The sequence below is a fragment of the Miniopterus schreibersii genome, assembly GCF_964146895.1.
Source record: "Miniopterus schreibersii genome assembly, chromosome: 18".
Classification (NCBI taxonomy): domain Eukaryota; kingdom Metazoa; phylum Chordata; class Mammalia; order Chiroptera; family Miniopteridae; genus Miniopterus; species Miniopterus schreibersii.
The window spans coordinates 7,645,689-7,662,709 of NC_138121.1; the positions used below are offsets into that span (position 1 = coordinate 7,645,689).

Consider the following 17,021-nt stretch of genomic DNA (forward strand, 5'->3'; position numbering starts at 1 on the left):
GCCACCTTCTCTGACTCTCTTAGGCTTCTCTGCTTCCCCCATCCCGGACCTGATCCCTCTGGGCTATCACTGCCTGATCTACCTCCCTCACTGGACCGGGAGCCCCTGGAGGGCAGGGCCTGGGGTGTCTTTCATCACACCGTGTCCCCACCATTGTCCCGCACAGAGTGGAGCAAAGAACAGCAGCCTAATGAGAATAGTGACTTATTGACTGAATGATGGGTGGAAACTGAGATTCAGAGGATCCTAGAATCAGTATACATTTTTGTAAACTGTTTCCTTCAGAACTGGACCAAATGAAACTGCTGTACTCTAAAGCCATTTCCTGGGTTCCCTCTCTCATTCTCAGCTGCCTTACCTATTAACCCTCAGTGATGACCTGATCTCCTTTTTTCTTCAAATATTTCACTTTCCTCCCAGACCTCTAGTCTGTGACCCCAAAACTGTGAAATTAACTTAATGGGCTACAGCCAGCATTTCTCTAATGGAATAGAATAGAATAGATCAGAATGCAACACACGAGGGAAGGGGAAGTGTTGTTTGATAAAATCTTGGTGTCAGTGTGTGTGTGTGTGTGTGTGTGTGAACTCTGGGTCATGAGTAAATGTATTTCTGACTGGGTTTCAGCACTACTAGATGGAATGTGGGATTTCTGTAATTCTGGACATTCACTGAAATTGACCCAAATACCAAGGCATCCAACTGAATAATAAATGACGACAATGTGTCTAGCCCAATGTCACGGTGTCATTTAATCCTCACAACCATCCTAGGAGGTCAGCATCCTTACTAGTCCATCTTACAGATGAAGAAACTGAAGCCGCTTGCCCAGGATCAGCTAAGACTGGATCAGGAGGCCACATTCTGGGCCACTTGTCAGGCAGTGCTGCCTCCTGTCACCATGACAATACACACCCTCCACTAGCCTGTTTGCTGTTTTCATGGTGCTGCTGCTTGTCACCAGGCACCAAGATCTCACAAGAAGATGAGGATCCTCCTGGGACAAACATCCTTAAGGTGAAGGAGAGCGTCCCAACTGCTCTCCTGCCGTTCTGATGAACAGGCCCTGACAATACATTACCTTACGGGGTCTTTTTATGATATTCACTGAGATCCGGCTATAAGGGCTTAGCACATAACAAGTGCTCAATAAATGGGAACTGTTGCTACAGACTCTCAAATCAGGAAGAACCTCCTGCTCAAGGCACTAATTTCCCTGATGATACATCCCTTTCTTCTCTCTCTCAGGAGTCATTCAGCTTCTAATAGCATCAGCTGTGAAAGTCGTCTCCCCAAGCCCCGTTGCCAGACTCACCCTGCAGCTGGGAGAAACGCAGGGCAGCCGCGTTGAGGGCCTCCACCCGCTCACTCTGGGCAGCGATGTCCCCCTCCAGCAGTCCATGCTTCTGCAACAGGTCCTCTGCCTCCACCAGGTGCTGCCCACACTCCCGGGACAGCAGCTGAGCCTATAAGAGGGGGAAGCACTGAGCATGTTTTTGGCATTGGCCCTGAGGCCACTCTCCCAACCCCAGTGCCCCTGTCAGCCCCTCTGCTCTCCACCGTCACTTGAACTCTGGTCTTTGTCTCAGTCTCCTAGTCTCTTTCCTCACCCCCTCTCCCGCTGAATGTTCCGTTGCTCGTCTCCGTGTTTCTGGGCTCTGGCTCTGTTGCAGTGTCTCCCACTCGATGCCTCCATCTCTACCCTCTTCCATCTCTGTCTCCATCTCTCTGTGTCTCCATCTCTATATCTCTTTCTCTCCATGTGTCACGGTATCTCTCTCTGTGCTTCCAGACTTCTTTTCTCCATCTCTCTCTGTATCTTCCTCTCTGTGTGGTCCTTCTCAACTGGATTCCATCTTCCTATGTGCCTTTCTCTGTAGCCACTTAGGTTTCCATTGCTAATTTTGTGTCTGCTTCTCTCTCTCTCTTGGTCAACATCTTCCCCTGGAATAATCTTTCTCTCCGTGTCTGTTCCGGTCTCTCAGTCTCCATATCTCTGTGTCTTTTAATATATTTCTCTCTGTGTCTCTTTTTTCCTCTGTCTCTGTCTCTGTCTCTCACTCTTTCTCATTGTCTCCCCTCCATCTCTGTCCCCCTCCCTCTCCATATCTCTGACAGCCCTTTCATTGCCTGTACCAGTCCCTCCCCTCTGGGCACATCACACCCCCCTTGGCCCTCGTCTGGCCCCCACCTGCATCTCTTCCATCCAGTCCACCATGTACACCATCTCCTGGAAGACCTTCTGCAGGGCCAGGTTCTGCTCGAGTCGTGTCCTCCGGGCACCTACCAGCCCCGTTAGCAGGGCCCACTGGCGCAGGACGCTGTCTCGTTGGGCGGCCACCCGCCGGGCATCGTAGTAGCCCTCAGCTGCCAGTGCCTGGGCCAGCTCCGCCACGCCCTGCACACGCTCCTCATAGGCTGCAATGTCCGCCTCAATTGCCTCATGTTTCTTCATGGCTGCCTCCACGGCCGGCAGCTCATAGCCAAAGTTGTCCTGGGCCAGGGCAGACCGCAGACACTCACCCATGCTGCCTTAGCAGCCCACCTGCTACCTTGACCCTGTGTGAACTTGGAAAACTCCCCACCTGCTTCTATTACCCTGGGGACCAATCCTACTTCCACTGTTACCCTGGAGACCAGCCATCCCATCCCCCAGTTACTATGGAGACCAGCCATACCATCCCCCAGTTACTTTGGAGACTAGCTCCACCTTTTCCTGTTACCCTGGAGACCAGCTCAACCCTTCCCTGTTACATCTCTAACCCTAAACTTGTTACCAACTTGTTACCTAGGAAACAGGCCCCATCCTTCCATTTCCCTAGAGATTGGGGACCAGGCCTACCCTATCCTCTCACCTAGGAGACCAATTCTAGCCTCCTGAGTTACCCTGGACACCAGGTACAACCTTCTTTGTCACTTAAGAGATAATCACTTTCCCTATTTCTGAAAAAAACTAATTCTGTATTCTTTAGTTACCAGCCTCACTCTCCTGTTCCCCTGGAGATCAGGCCCACTCCCCCTTCCCCCAAACATCACCAATCACTTAGGAAGACAATTGTCCCTTCCCACCCTCTTGTCACCTAATTACTTAAGAGATCAAGTCTCCCTCCCTGGTCCCAGAGCATCAGCCCCACCCTCCCTCCAAAGCCCCATGTCCTGTACCTGGGAGACCAGGCGCTGGTTCTCATTCAGCCAGCTCTCCCTCATGGCCACCTTGTGGTCAAACCTCTGGGCCAGTAGTTCCAGCTTCTCCTGCCGAATCAGCTCAGCCCGTAGGGCAGCCTCCCGCTCATGCTCTGCCTTCTCCAGCTGGCCCCAGGCCTAGAGAGACAGAGGGGGGCTCCTAGTCTAATGGCCCTGGCTTCTCTGTCTAAAGTCACTCGTGGGACTAATGGCAATTCTGTGCAAACTGGAAAAAATATGATGCTTCCTCATGACACTTTACTGCTGGAAACCAGTCGGGATGAATATCCCATCCACAATGTCTACACGGGAATGGCTCCCTTGGGCAGTGAATAGGCTACACAACTCCACAGAGCAACGCCACCTCCCCGCACCCTCCACCTCACCTTGTCGATATCCCAGATGCCACAGCCCTCCCGAGGCACATAGAGGCGGCGGTTGCAGGCACGCAGTTTGCTCTGGATGCTGAAGAGCAGCACCTCCAGGTTCCCCTTCTCCTGAAACCTGAGGGTGCTTGAGCTCAGGAACCCACCTGCACACCTCCGCCTGCTGCCCACCCTCCCGAGCTGGGCCTCACTTGACGGGCTTCTCCAGTGTGCAGTAGGCCGTAAAGGCCTGGAGCTGCTGTTGCACCCCACTTAGTGAGTTGGCGAACTTCTGGTTGCTGATGAGGCCCACGGTGCGATGGATCCAGGCCAGCAGCTCGGCCGCCAGCTCCTCGTAGCGCTCAATGATCTTCCCCACCTCCAACACCTGGTCCAGGACCTGGCCCAGTGCAGGAAGTTGGGGGTCAGCCTCACGCCAGGTATGCCCCCGCGTGATTTCCAGGCTCCCACCCAGCCCATTGCTTGGTTCCTCATACCTTCCCAATCCGCTTGCCCTCCACAGCCAGAGCCTTCATCTTGGAGAAATAGTGGTAGAAAGAGACCACATAGGTGATGATGGACTTCTCATCAGGAGCCTCCATGTTGACATCTGGGGGGCGAGGGAGAGTGGGGAGCATGATGGGGAGCCCTGGGGCAGAGGGACTGAAGGTATTGGGGAGGGAGGGTGAACCCACTTTTTAAAAACTTTTATTTATTAATTTTAGAGAGAGAGAGGAAGAGAGAGAGAGAAAGAAACATTGATTTTGCTGTTCCACTTATTTAAGCATTCATTGGTTGCTTCCTGTATGTGCCCTGACCAGAGATCAAACCCACAACCTTGGTGTATTGGGTGATGCTCTAACCAACTGAGCTACCCATCCAGGGCAAGAACCCGCTAGCTGTGTGACCATGGGCAAAATAACCAGCCTCTCTGTTCCTTAATTTTTGTATTTGCCAAATGGAGATCTGCCTCATGGGATTACATAGAGCCTGACACATATAAACCACAATAGAAAAATGACCTATAATTATATTTTGAACACACCAATCTACCTTCCACCTCAGGGCCTTTGCACACACTGTTCTTAATTTCCGAAACACTGTCTCCCCTTCTGCGTGCCTAACTCCTACTCATCCTTCAGGGCTCAACTCAGATTTCCTCAGACAAGCCTCCCGGTTCACCCTGTCTAGAGCTGGTACTGGCCCTCTTCCTCAGAGCAACTTTATCATTTCCTCCTAGTTCCTCCAAGTTCCTTATCATCATCTGTAATTATATATTCACTTATGTGATTATGTACTTACCTACCATTTGAGCTCCATGAGAACATGGGCTATGCCCGTCCTTCTCTTCCTGCCATGTCCAGCACACAGTAGGAGCTCAATAAATATTTATTAAGTGTATGAGTAGTTTATGAGGCTTGAGGTCAAGGACACAAGATCTGGAGACAGCATGAGCTTAAATACAAGCTCAACCACTTATTCACTACATGTCCTTAGAAAATAGCCCTAACTTCTCCGAGCCTCAGTTTCCCCATTGTTACAGCAGGGATAACCACAGTGCCTGCCACCTAGGAAGACTGTAAGTATTGGAAAGAACAGCCCGGCACAGAAGAAAACACAAGTTTCCAATGACTGTTTTAATTTACCCACTGAGTGCCCATTATGCTCAGCCTGCCTGGGGAAACTGACATCCGCTCACCGCCCACCACGCACAGGCACCGTGCACAGAGCAGGGCTACACGAGGCGGGTGGGCGAGGGCCTAAGACCATGAAGTCCGGAATCAGAAGTCCTGTCTACTGGTTCTCAGTGTCACCCTGAGCAGGTGACTTCACCTCTCTGAGCATTTGTTTTCGGAGCTTTAAAAGAGGATCGGTCAATTCTGTCCAACCAGGTCAGTGTGAGGATGAAAGGGGACAATTTTGATCAAATTCCCAGCCATGTGCTTGGCACATAGTAGATGCTCAGCAAAAGGGAGCAGCTGTTATTCCAGAGATGGGGGATTGGTGTGGAGGGTAGCCATGGGTTGAGGATGAGGCAGAAGTCAGGGGTGGGGCTGGACTGAAAATGGGGAAGGGGTGGGGCTGAGGACAGAGTTGTGGATGGGGACAGACACAGGGATGGGCAGGGGAAAGGAATGGGGTTGAAAATGGGATATGGGGATGGGGATACTGTTGGGAAGGGAGTTGGGGTTAGAGATGGGGCAGTGTTGGGGTTGAGGATGGTGTTGGCTTTGGGACTGGGTTTAGGGAGGGAGAGGTGGGTTTGAGGGGAGATGGTGGAGATGGGGTTGGGAGAGGGGAGGGGCTTAAGTTGGAGATAGAAATGGAGCTGGGTTGGGGTTGGAGATGGAGATGGAGAAAGTAAGGGACGTGGGGATGGGAAGGGGGAGGGACTGGAGGTGAGGAAGGGAAGGGGGCTGGAAGGGAGCTGGGGTTTGGAATGACTGGAATTTGGGGCAGGGTGGAATTGTGTTTGGAATGGCATTGGGGACGGGAGCCTCAAAGAGGGAGTTGGGGCTGGGGCCATGCAAGGCTCACCCTCAGGGTCCAGCAGACGTGCCAGCCCCAGGTGCTGCTCAGCAGTGCGGAAGGCTCTCTGCAGGTTGTAGTTGGCGTTGGACTTGGTAAGCTTGCTGAAGTCCACGAGATCGGGCCTGGGCAGGGGCACAGAGTGGGCAGGCAGCAGGTGGGCTCCAGAGCCAGTGGGCAAAAGTCATCCTTGTCTTAGCCTCACCCAGGGCGAGGGGCAGAAGGTATGGCCAGGTCAAGGGGAAAGCTGTGTGTGCTGGCTCATGTCTGTGCAGCTCTGAGGTGTGATTGGGTGGGTTGCAGGGGGCCAGAAGGGAGCTGTGGGTGCACCATGAGAAAGGAGTCTGATGGGAGGAGGTGTTGTGCACACACTCGAGTGGACCACCCACAGTGGAATGAGCTCCCCACCCTGGGACATGTAAGCAGCAGGTCCAGGCTGTGTATGTGCATGAGTGTCTGTCTGCGTGCACACATCTGTGTGAAAGCTCACACCTTTCCATGTGTGCACAGGGTATGTGGCCTGGACAGAGGTCTGTGCGGGTGGGCGAGCCTGCATGTGTGAAGGGAAATGTATATGTGTGCACAGAGGTGAAGGCATAGATCCTGTGTCTGTGGGTCTGTATACATACGTGTACAGGTGTGTATCTGAGGAACGTGGGGCAGGGCAGGGCTGGGTTGCCCCAGGCCAGGTGGTACCTGTGCCGGTGAATGAGAGCATTGAAGGCCAAGCCGTCCCGCCAGCTGGTGGTGAAATTCTGGATGTTTACCTCTGGGTAACTAGCAGCACAGAAGGGAGAGAGTCAGGGGGGGAAGAGGGAGGGAGGGACAGACATGGATGGATGGATGGATGGATGGATGGATGGATGGATGGATGGGCCAGGGATATACAGATAGACAGGAGAGGAATAAAAAAGAGAGAGGCAGAGGGAGGAAGGAAGAGAAGGAAAGAAGGAGGGAAGGAGGGATAGAGAGACAGAGAGAGCAAGATAAAGAGATGGAGAAGGAAAGGAGGGGGAAAGAGTCGGTGGGGGGGCGAAGAGGTAAGAACAAGGACAAGCAGACACACAGGTAACGACTGACGCTGGGAGAAACAGATTGCACTGCAAGACAGACAGCCCCAGAAGGATGAGAGACAAGGCCCAGTCTCCCTCCTTCCTCCCTGGGGCTGCTCTCCAGAGGGCACTTGAGTTTCAGACCATGGCCTCCCCGAAGGGCAGAGTTGGGAGCCCAGGGGCCATGCCCAGCAGAGTCTGTGCACCCCTTTCTCAACCCCACTGAAGGCCCCCAGGACCCTGAATTTCCCACACAAGCTGCTGAGCCCCAGAACGTGCCCTGCTAGCTGACAAGTGGACGGGAAGTGGCTGGAACCTGGAGCTGGAGGATCCACACAGGGGCACATGAGGCCTCTTGTGGTGCAGGATGAGTCGGGGGGGAGAGAAGGGAGCAGGCTGGGGACAGTCCACCGTTTCCAGCATTGGTCTCTGAGGAGCCCAAGTTCTAATTTGAACCTGACCTTCCAGACTGTTTACAGGTTCATTCCTCAAGGTCAGACGAATGAATGTGTTTTATTAGTTCCACATGTATCTTTTGATACTTAGGATTTGAACTGCCCCTTGCATTTGTCCCCAAAGGAACCCCTGAGGTTAGGGCCCAGCCTGCAGGGGTGGGAGGGCTTACCCAGCTGTCTTCATCTGACACCACAAGAGTAGTGCATCCTTGGCAGAGCGGGTCTCTCTGTTGTCCTCAGTCTCAATTTTGATGACTTGAATCTGTAAGGATACAAAACTCAACTTTGGGGGCCTGGAGGGCTTGAGGCTGGGACACCCCACCCCACCCCTGCTGCAGGGAGGGTAGGAGGTTACAGAGGAAATGGAAGAGGCAGCTTCAGGCTGGAGTGAGAGTTCAGGAGTGTGAGCTGGTTCAGGAATGTGAACGGGTTCAGGAGTGTGAATGGGTTCAGGAGTGTGAATGGGTTCAGGAGTGTGAGTGGGTTCAGGAGTGTGAGTGGGTTCAGGAGTGGGCTGGGACATCCACAATGGGGGAGGCAGTGGTAGATGAGGGTCTCAGTTTCCAGGGATGCCACCATCCTTGGTGTCTGGGCCACTTCCCTAATCCCAGCCATCATCATTTCCCTCCTGAGCTAGTGCAGTGGCCTCCATGCTGGTCTCCCTGCCCCACCTCCACAGTCTGTTCTTCGAGTGACAGAGGGACCCTATGAACACCCAAGTCAGGTCACATGCCTTCTGTCCTCACTGGCTCCAGTTCACTCTGGGTAAAAATAAAAGTCCTCATAGTCTCCTCTTGGTAGATCTCTGACCTCATCAACAGCTCGCTCCCCTCCAGAGACTTCTGTCCTCTTCACTAAATCACCAGTGTCCTCCTGCCCCAGGGCCTTTGCACTGGCTGTTCCTTTTGCCTGGGACATCCTTTCCCCAGGTCCCCACAAGGCTCTGCCCTCTCCTCAAGGTCTGTACTCACATCACCTTCTTAGTGAGGACTTGACCAACCACCCGATTTTAAATCTCAACATGTAAACCCAAATCACACATCCCACTTCCCTGCCTTACTATCTCCTTAGCATTTAACATCATCTTTACATTTTATTTCTTTGTCTGGTTTACTGTCTTCCCATTATGGACTGAATTGTGTCCCCCCCCCCAAAAAAAATCCTTAAGTTGAAGCCCTAACCCCCAATGTGACTGTATTTGGAGATAGGGCCTTAGGGAGTTGGTTAAGGTCAAATGAGGTCATAAGGATGGGGCCCTAATCTAACACAATGGTTTCCTTATAAGAAGAGGAAGGGCCCTGGCCTGCGTGGCTCAGTTGGGTGAGCCTTGTCTGGTGCACTGAAAAGTTCCAAGTCAGAGGGTCAGGGTGCGTGCAGGAGGCAACCAATCCATGTTTCTCTCTCTCCCTCTCCCTTTCTCTCTAAAATCAAAACATATTTTTTTAAAAAAAGACCTGGAAGAGACCCTAGGGACATGCCCACACAGAGAAAAGGTCACGTGAGGATGCAGAGAGAAGGTGGTCCTCGGCAAGCCAAGGAGAGGGGCCTCAGGAGAAATCAAACCTGCTGGCACCTTGATCTTGAACGTCATGAGAAAAGAAATTTCTGTGGGATTTTGTAACGGTAGCCCTAGTAGACTAATGCACTCACCACCCTGTACAAGTTCTGGGACCACATGATGTTTATGTTTTGTCTTCTGCAGTAACAGATGTCTATTTTGTTTCTACTCCATGTTATCTCAAGGTGGCTCCGCTGTCCCCCAGCCCTCTGGCCAGAGCCTTAGGCCTTGGCCTGAACACCTCTCTACCCCTCCCCTTGCCCTGTGGCATGCCTGCCCCAGCTTCTTTCCTACCTGCCCTCCTCTTCACCTCCCTAAGCCCCACCCTCAGCTCCAGCTCCAGACTCTTCCCTGGGCTCCCAGCCTCCAATTTTGTCAACCACCCCAATATAGAGTGATCCTTCTAAATCTGACTATGCCCCTCCTCTTGAGGAAACTCTCCAATCTCTTGCCATGTCAGACAGAATAAAACCCAAACTGCTTATCAGGGGTCCCCTGGGCCCCGGCAACCCCTCTGACCACATCTCCTCAGTCACCCCTGGCCACCTATTCTTTCGCCACACTGGTCTTTCTGTGCTTCCAACATGCCAAGTTCATTTCCGCCTCAGGTCCTTTGCATCTGCCGTGTCCCCTACCTGAAATGCTTTCTCCTTTCAAATTCATATGTCATTCAGCAATCAGCTTCTCAGAGAGCCCTTCTCTGATCACCCAGTCTAAAATCTCGATACCATCAACCTAATATTTTATATCCCTTTTACTAATTTATCATAATCTCTTCTGCATAGCTCTTTTTTACTTCTCTGCCTAGAACTGGCCCTTTCCCCATACACCCCTTGTTTAGGTTTTTATAGGTTTGTTTATTGTCCATCCACAAAAGCATGAAAATCTATTTTGTTTCTGAACTGGAGAGAAATTGTCTGGATTTTAAATCCAGCTCCACTACCCAGCCGTGTGACCTTGAGCAAATTACTTCACCTCTCTGGGCTTGTTTTTTCACTGGTAAAATGGAATAATAAATAGCACTTAGTTGATGGGGTTGTCGTGTGTATTAAATGACACACACTTAGAATAGTTCCTGGAACACAGTAAAAATGTATAAATGATGATCATAATGATGCTGGTGATAATGATTATTATTATTTTTTTTATCATTATTTTCATTTCCACCACCTGGAAGAGGGTTCCTGGAGCATATTAGAATTTTTTGGAGTGAATGAATGAATGAATGGTTGAGTAGATGGGGGAGGCCCTCCTAAGGCCCCATTGCAGGGGGCCGCTGGGCAGGGGACACTTGGGGATCACCTGGAAGCGCAGGATGATGGTCCAGACCAGCCCCAGGGTCAGCCGGTGGTTCCCATCCACGATGTCATGCGAGCCCACGTTCTCCAGGTGCACGCGCTGCTCCTTCAGGAACTGCAGAGCCTTGTCCACGTTTTCCAGCGAGTGGATCCTCATGCGGCCGCGCGTGGGCCTTGGCTAGGGCGACGGGGCCAGACCTAGAGCACTGTGCCCTTCCAAAGAAGTCCTCCCGGAGCCCCGCCCCGCCCGCCCGAGTGCGGGCCCTCCTGCCCACCCGCACCTTCTGGGACGCCCCACCCACCCATTAGCCAGGCCGGGGACCCTAGCCCAGCCCGCGACCCCCGGGCCAATCCCCTCCCCCCAGGCCTCCAGGCCGGCTCACCAGCTGCTCCCCCGACAGCACTTCCAGAAGCCTCGTGAGCACGAAGCCGTCCCGCAGGTCCGCGTAGAGGTCCCCGATGTGGCAGCCAACGCGGGCGAGGTGTGAGTTCACCCACTTGGTAAAAGTTTTCTTCTGCACGGCCTCCCGCTCATCTGAAGGACCGGCTCTGATGAGCCCCCGCCTCCCAGAGGAACCTCCCCGGGAACTGCCCCTCCAGCTTCACCCAGCCCCACACCGCCTACTGCTGGGGCCCAGCTCTCCACCACAACAAGGGCTTTGCACAGTCGGCTCCTCCCACCTGGGACGCCTTCCCTACCCTCCGCTGCCCACCTGAAGACAGCTTCCTTTGTCTTTTATTTTTTTATTTTGAAATATGTTTTTATTGATTTCAGAAGGAAGAAGGGAGTGGGCGAGAGAGAAACGTCAATGATGAGAGTCATGGATCGGCTGCCTCCTGCACGCCCCCTGCTGGGGATGGAGCGCACAACCCGGGCATGTGCCCAGACTGGGAATCCAACCACGATCTCCTGGATCCTAGGTCGATGCTCAACCGCTGAGCCACGCAGGCCTAGCCTCCTTTGTCTTTTAAAGTTTTCCTGAGATACCACTTCCACAAAAAGCCTTCCCTGTTTCCTACCTCAGTTGGCTCTGTTCATTCATTAAACAAATATTTGAGAGCCTACTATGTGTCTCCCACTGTTCTAGGCTCTGAATATAGGCAGAGCCCTTCTTTCACAGAGCTCAGTTTAGTTGAGGCACAGACAATACAGTAGAGAGCCTTGGAGGGACCCATGGGGGAGGGACAGGGTGACAGCTGTGTTTCAGGAATATCTCTGGCTGCTGTGGGGCTGGGGATTGAACCCACAACCCAGGTACGTGCCCCCCACCAGGAATCTAACCCGATACCCTTCAGTGCAAGGGCCAACGCTCTAACCACTGAGCTATGTGGGCCAGAGTATAAATTAGACTACATTTAAATTAAGAAATTCTGTTCATCAAAAGGCACCGTTAAGAGAATGAAAAGACAAGCCACAGAGTGGGAGAATAGATTCACAACACATATATCTGACAAAGGACCTGGACCCAGAATATATAAGAACTCCTGAAAAGCAATCAGAAAAAAAGCAGGGAAATAGGCAAAAGACTGAATAGGCACTTCACAGGGTATCCAGATAGTCGATAAATATATGAAAAGGTGCTCCACCTCATTAGTTGTTATTAGTCAGCAGGAGGATGCAAATTAAAGGCACAATAGCATGCGTACCCACCAGAACAGCTAACAGGAAAAAGACTGACCATAGCAAGGCGTGGGCGTACACCAGCGGAGTCACTTATGCACTGCTGGGGGGAATGTAAAATGCTACAGACTGGCAGTTTTTACTAAAGTTAGGTATACACCTACCCTATGATGGAGCAATATCACTCTGGGGTGGGCGGGTCTAAGTCAACCAGAAATGAGTGCTTATGTCACCAAAAACATGTACTAGAAAGTTTAGAGCAGCAATAGCCTGTAATAGTTTCATTTGTAATCATTTGTAAAACTAGCAATTACTAATTTGCAATAGTCTAGTTAGTGGCAGCCCTAACCTAGAAGCAGCCACAATGCTCGTCCACAGCATTGGGTAAGCTACGGCCTAGGTGCACTGTGGAATACTATACAGCGATGAAAGAGCCTGCAAGGATAGGCAGACATGGATGACTCTCACAAGCAGAGTGCTGAGTGACTGTAGCCAGACACCAAACGGTGCATGCTGCATGGTTCCATTTATATGGAGTTCAAACACTAGCTAAAGGAATGTGCGCTGATAGAAGTGAGGACAGTGCTTACTTTTGGGATGCAGTGACAGAGAGGTGGCCGGAGGCGGGCTTGTCTGGGCTGTCACACTGTGTTTTCTTATCTGCGGGCTGGTTATAAGACGGTGCTCGTTTGTGGAAATGCTGGACATTGCTGATTGATCTGCCTTTCTGTGTGCATGTAATACTTTAATAAAGAGTATTAAAGTATTAATGCTCTCAGTGTGGCTCAGTGTGGTTGAACGTCAACCCATGAACCAAGAATTCCCCAGTTCGATTCCCGATAAGGGCACATGCCTGGGTTATGGGCTCCATCCCCAGTAGGAGGTGTGCAGGAGGCAGCCAGCGAATGTTTCTATCTCTCTATTCCTCTCCCTTTAAAATCAATGAAAACATATTTAAAAAATAAAATAAAACATCCAAGTAGGTGACCAACCATCCCAGTTGTCCCTGAGCGCTTCATTGCTAAAAGCAGGAAGTTTTTCTCATTCACTCTCAAAGTTCTCAGGATCCAGGTTTCTAATAAAAAATGCAAAAGGGCCTGGCCAGGCGTGGCCCAGCAGTTGAGCATCGAACTAGGATCCAGGAGATCGTGGTTCAATTCCCAGTCAGGGCACATGCCCAGGTTGTGGGCTTGATCTCCAGTCAGGGGCATGCAAGAGGCAGCCGATCAATGACTCTCTCATCATTGATGTTTCTATCTCTCTCTCTCCCGCTCCCTTCCTCTCTCTGAAATCAATAAAGATATATTTTTTAAAAATGCTAAAGGGTTGGGACTATAAGGATCTATGTGTATTAGAGTTTAGATTTCTAAGAGTCTGAGATCCTAGGAGCCAATAGTTAAATTTTCTAAGGCCTATGATTATAAAATTCTGTTTACAAGAGTCTCCATTTTGAAACATCTCAGGTTCAAAGAATCTCTGAATCTGACATTCTAAGCTCCTAAAATTGGGTGTTTCAGCATTTCGGGATTCTAAGAAAGCACACTTACAAAATCTCACTTCTCTGGAACTGTGCACATCTCTAAGGTTTAGGGCTGTTCTGCTCCATATAGCAGCCACAAGCCACAGGTGGCTATTTAAATCTAAACCAATTAAAGCGAAGTAAAATTACAAATTCAGCCCATCAGGTAGCACTGGCCACATTTTAAGTGCTCATAACCACAAGTATTAGTGCTCTATATATTGGACATCACAGAGAACATTTTCCATCATCATGGAAAGTTCTATTGGACAGAGCTGGTCTAAAGATTCAAGTTCTAAGTGTCTGTAACTGTCTTCCCATCCTCTAGGCCATGAGGTATTGAGGTCCACAGACGACACCCCAGCAGCCCCCTCCATGCCCTCCCTGTCCTCTCCCACCCCAGCCCTCTCCCAGGTACCTGCCAAGGCCTTGATCCGGGAGCACTCGAAGAGCGAGGAGGCTGCCGGCTGCTCCCGCTCCCAGCCCCGATCTGGGCTCTCCCAACGGGCAGTAGGGTTGTTGTTGTTAGAGGCTGGCAGCCCGTCCATGTTGTCCACTTCCCCTGGTATCTGCGCCATTAGGGAAGGTGAGGCCTGGGGATGGGCAGAGGCAGATTAGGGCAGGAAACAGGGCCTGAGCTCAGACATCCCACCTCTAACAGTGACTGGCTGAGTCATGCCCCTCTCTCATCCTCAGTTTCCCTGTCTTTAAAGTGGACATAATAGTAATGACAATAATGTTCACCCTGACCACCCATAGGGCTGCGGTAAAGCACCTGCCTTAGCTGGCACATTGTTAGTGTTGATAGAACGATAACATTGTTATCAATAGAACTTTATATTGCTGTGATAATAATAATTAACATTTATTGAGCACTTGCACTGTACTCAGTACTTTATGTGCATTATCTTATTTAATTCCCACAAATTCCCTAAAGAAAGGCTATTGTTAGGCCTATTATACAGAGGAGGAAACTGAGGCACAGAGGGATTAATTCACTTGGCCAAGTTCACAGCTAGTGAGTAGTCAGGATTCAAATACAGGCACTGAGATCGAACAATTGCATGAATGGTTCCAATTCTTCCTTATAGCCACACCCTTTGTCTTATAACTCTTCAGTGTTCTCCGACTGTGGCAATGGGAGGGCTGGAAGAGTGAGGTGAGGGGACATGCCCCACCCATTTACTCTGGGTTTGGCCACATGGCTTTGATGAACAGAATTAGGTGGAAGTGCTGGTGAGTTCTGAGCCTAGGAGTCAAGAAACCTTGCATGTTTTTGCTTGTGCTTGACTGTGGCCATGAGAAAAACACTGCAAGGCCAGTCCAGAGCCAAAGCCTGGGGTGTTCCAGCCAAGACCAGCAAGAGCAGCCAACAGTCAACATCCCCCTCCCCACCCTAACAGACATGTGAATAAGCCAGATGAGCCCAGCCTGTCACTGACCTCAGACTCCATGGCTGCATAAATGTTTAAGTGTTTTAAGACACTAAGTTTGGGGGTGGTTTCTTATGCAGTATTATTGTGGTAACAGCTAACGGACATACTGTCCGACTCCAGAGCTATGCTCTAGAACACTGCCAGATTGTAAATATGAAATTTAAGGGGGGTGGGAGACATCAGATACATCTCCTCTACCCTCTGGGACCCCAGGCTTGATTCTAAGACTAAGAAAGGAGGGACCTGGGAGGAAATCAATGTCTCCCTTCTCAAAAGGTTCAGACAGTTGCCAACCCACCAGATTCTAGGAAGGCAGGGTCTAGGCCTTAGTGTAGTGGAGATTGTCTCTTTAGGTGGCCACTCCAAAATCCATTGCTATTCTTCCCATCTTCCATAGAAAGCTATAAGTGGGCACATGGCTACTTACCACCTGTGTGACCTTGGCCAAATCGCTTCCCCTCTCTGGGCGTCAATTTGTTCATCTGTAAAATGGTAATTATGATCGTACCCATTTCCCAGGGGTGTTTGAAGATGAAACGAGTTAATAATTCAGGGAACATGGTAGCTGGTACCTATGAGCCCTCAAAACATGGTCCTTGCTAGTATTTCCATCCTCTGGTCACATAGCAAATCAAAGAGCCTGTGCTGGAGTCAGACAGGAATGAGTTCAAGTCCTGCTTTATTCTTGCTGTATCTTTAACCCAATATCTATAGTTTGGGCTCTCTGGGCCTCAGTTTCCCCTCCCTGTTAAGTAGTGAACATAATTGTTTCCTCAATAGAGGACACTTGGAGATGGGGAGCCCCTTAGCACTTGGAGAGCTCTCAGCCAGGCCGCCTGGAAACAGCCCTGGGCAGCCCTGGCCATTACAGGATTGAATGGAGAAAGAAAGAAGGCGGTGGAGGGTGAAGGGTGGGAAGGGGTGGCTATGGCCCGAGCAAAGGCTGGCGGGTTGCAAGGCTGAAGGTGGGAGCAGATGCTTTAACCTTTTAGAGGCCGCGCCTCTCTCTCCCTGCAGTCTCGTCACCGTTCCCAAGGAGGGGGGCCTGGGAAGGACAAGGCCTGGGTGGAAGACCCACGCATGGCGCGGAGGCTGGACTGGGCTGGGGGGGGGGGCTCATTCTGCCCTCCACCCTTCACCTCCCCGCAGCCAGGGAGACCCTGGGGGCTCAGGCCACCGCCACGGCGCGCGGGGGAGGGATGCTCGGGCAGGTGGGGAGACGCAGGGAGGGGCTGTCCGCCCCCACGTTGCTCACCTGGGCCCGCGGCCGCGGGTGCCGCTGTCCCCGCTGCTGGCGGCGCCCGACCGCCCTCCCGGTCGGCGTCCGCGGCCCCGGCCCCGAGCGGCCCGGCTCCGCTCGGCCTCGCCCGCCCCGCTTCTCGGCCAGATCCGCATGCGCCGCCGCGGCCGCCGCTGCCTCCGCGCCTCCCCCGCTCGCGCGGCCGCTGCGCTCGCGCGCCCCCGGGACCCCCTCCCGCCTGCGTCCCCCGCCGCCCCGGCCGCCCGCTGCGTGGGCCCACGCGGGGTCACACGCGCGGCCGCGGCGTGTGAGGCACAGGTACACCCGTGGGGGCCAGAGGTAGCGTCACACACAGTGACACACTCCCACACTGTCACACACACAGGGTCACATACAGTACCACAAACGTTATCCACATTCACACACTCAGGCGGTCACCCCCCCTCATATGGGGTCGCACAGGTCAAACGTGCAAACCCACAGGCCCACACGGGGTCCCCCACTGACACAGCGCCAGACAGTGTCACACACTGTCACCGAAGTAGTGCTACCACCACCACCCAAACACATCACACACTGCCCTACACTCCTACGGGTGTCGCAGAGTGCTACATACTCACACATCACACACAGCTTCACAATCACACAGTATGACACACATTTTACACACTCAAACTTGTCACACCAGCCACACTCCCACGAGGGGCCACACATCCTGCATTATCACACACTCACACATCCCGTCACAGGAGATCACAAACGCAT

General features: G+C 51.9%; 1 protein-coding gene across 1 annotated transcript in view; it reads right to left on the minus strand.

Annotated features, from left to right (window-relative positions):
- SPTBN4 (spectrin beta, non-erythrocytic 4) overlaps positions 1 to 16,361 on the minus strand; it is a 56,563-nt gene extending 40,202 nt beyond the window's left edge. Inside the window, exons 1-13 of the mRNA XM_081119091.1 lie at positions 16,272 to 16,361; positions 13,999 to 14,173; positions 10,824 to 10,975; positions 10,445 to 10,618; positions 7,755 to 7,846; positions 6,774 to 6,854; positions 6,087 to 6,202; positions 4,046 to 4,158; positions 3,761 to 3,948; positions 3,570 to 3,687; positions 3,163 to 3,321; positions 2,192 to 2,494; positions 1,316 to 1,466 (exon numbers count right to left, since the gene is read on the minus strand). Coding sequence (XP_080975217.1) covers positions 1,316 to 1,466; positions 2,192 to 2,494; positions 3,163 to 3,321; positions 3,570 to 3,687; positions 3,761 to 3,948; positions 4,046 to 4,158; positions 6,087 to 6,202; positions 6,774 to 6,854; positions 7,755 to 7,846; positions 10,445 to 10,618; positions 10,824 to 10,975; positions 13,999 to 14,158 — 1,807 coding nt within the window. The 5' untranslated portion in view covers positions 14,159 to 14,173; positions 16,272 to 16,361. The remainder of the gene's footprint in view (positions 1 to 1,315; positions 1,467 to 2,191; positions 2,495 to 3,162; positions 3,322 to 3,569; positions 3,688 to 3,760; positions 3,949 to 4,045; positions 4,159 to 6,086; positions 6,203 to 6,773; positions 6,855 to 7,754; positions 7,847 to 10,444; positions 10,619 to 10,823; positions 10,976 to 13,998; positions 14,174 to 16,271) is intronic.
- Between the last annotated feature and the right edge of the window lie 660 nt (positions 16,362 to 17,021).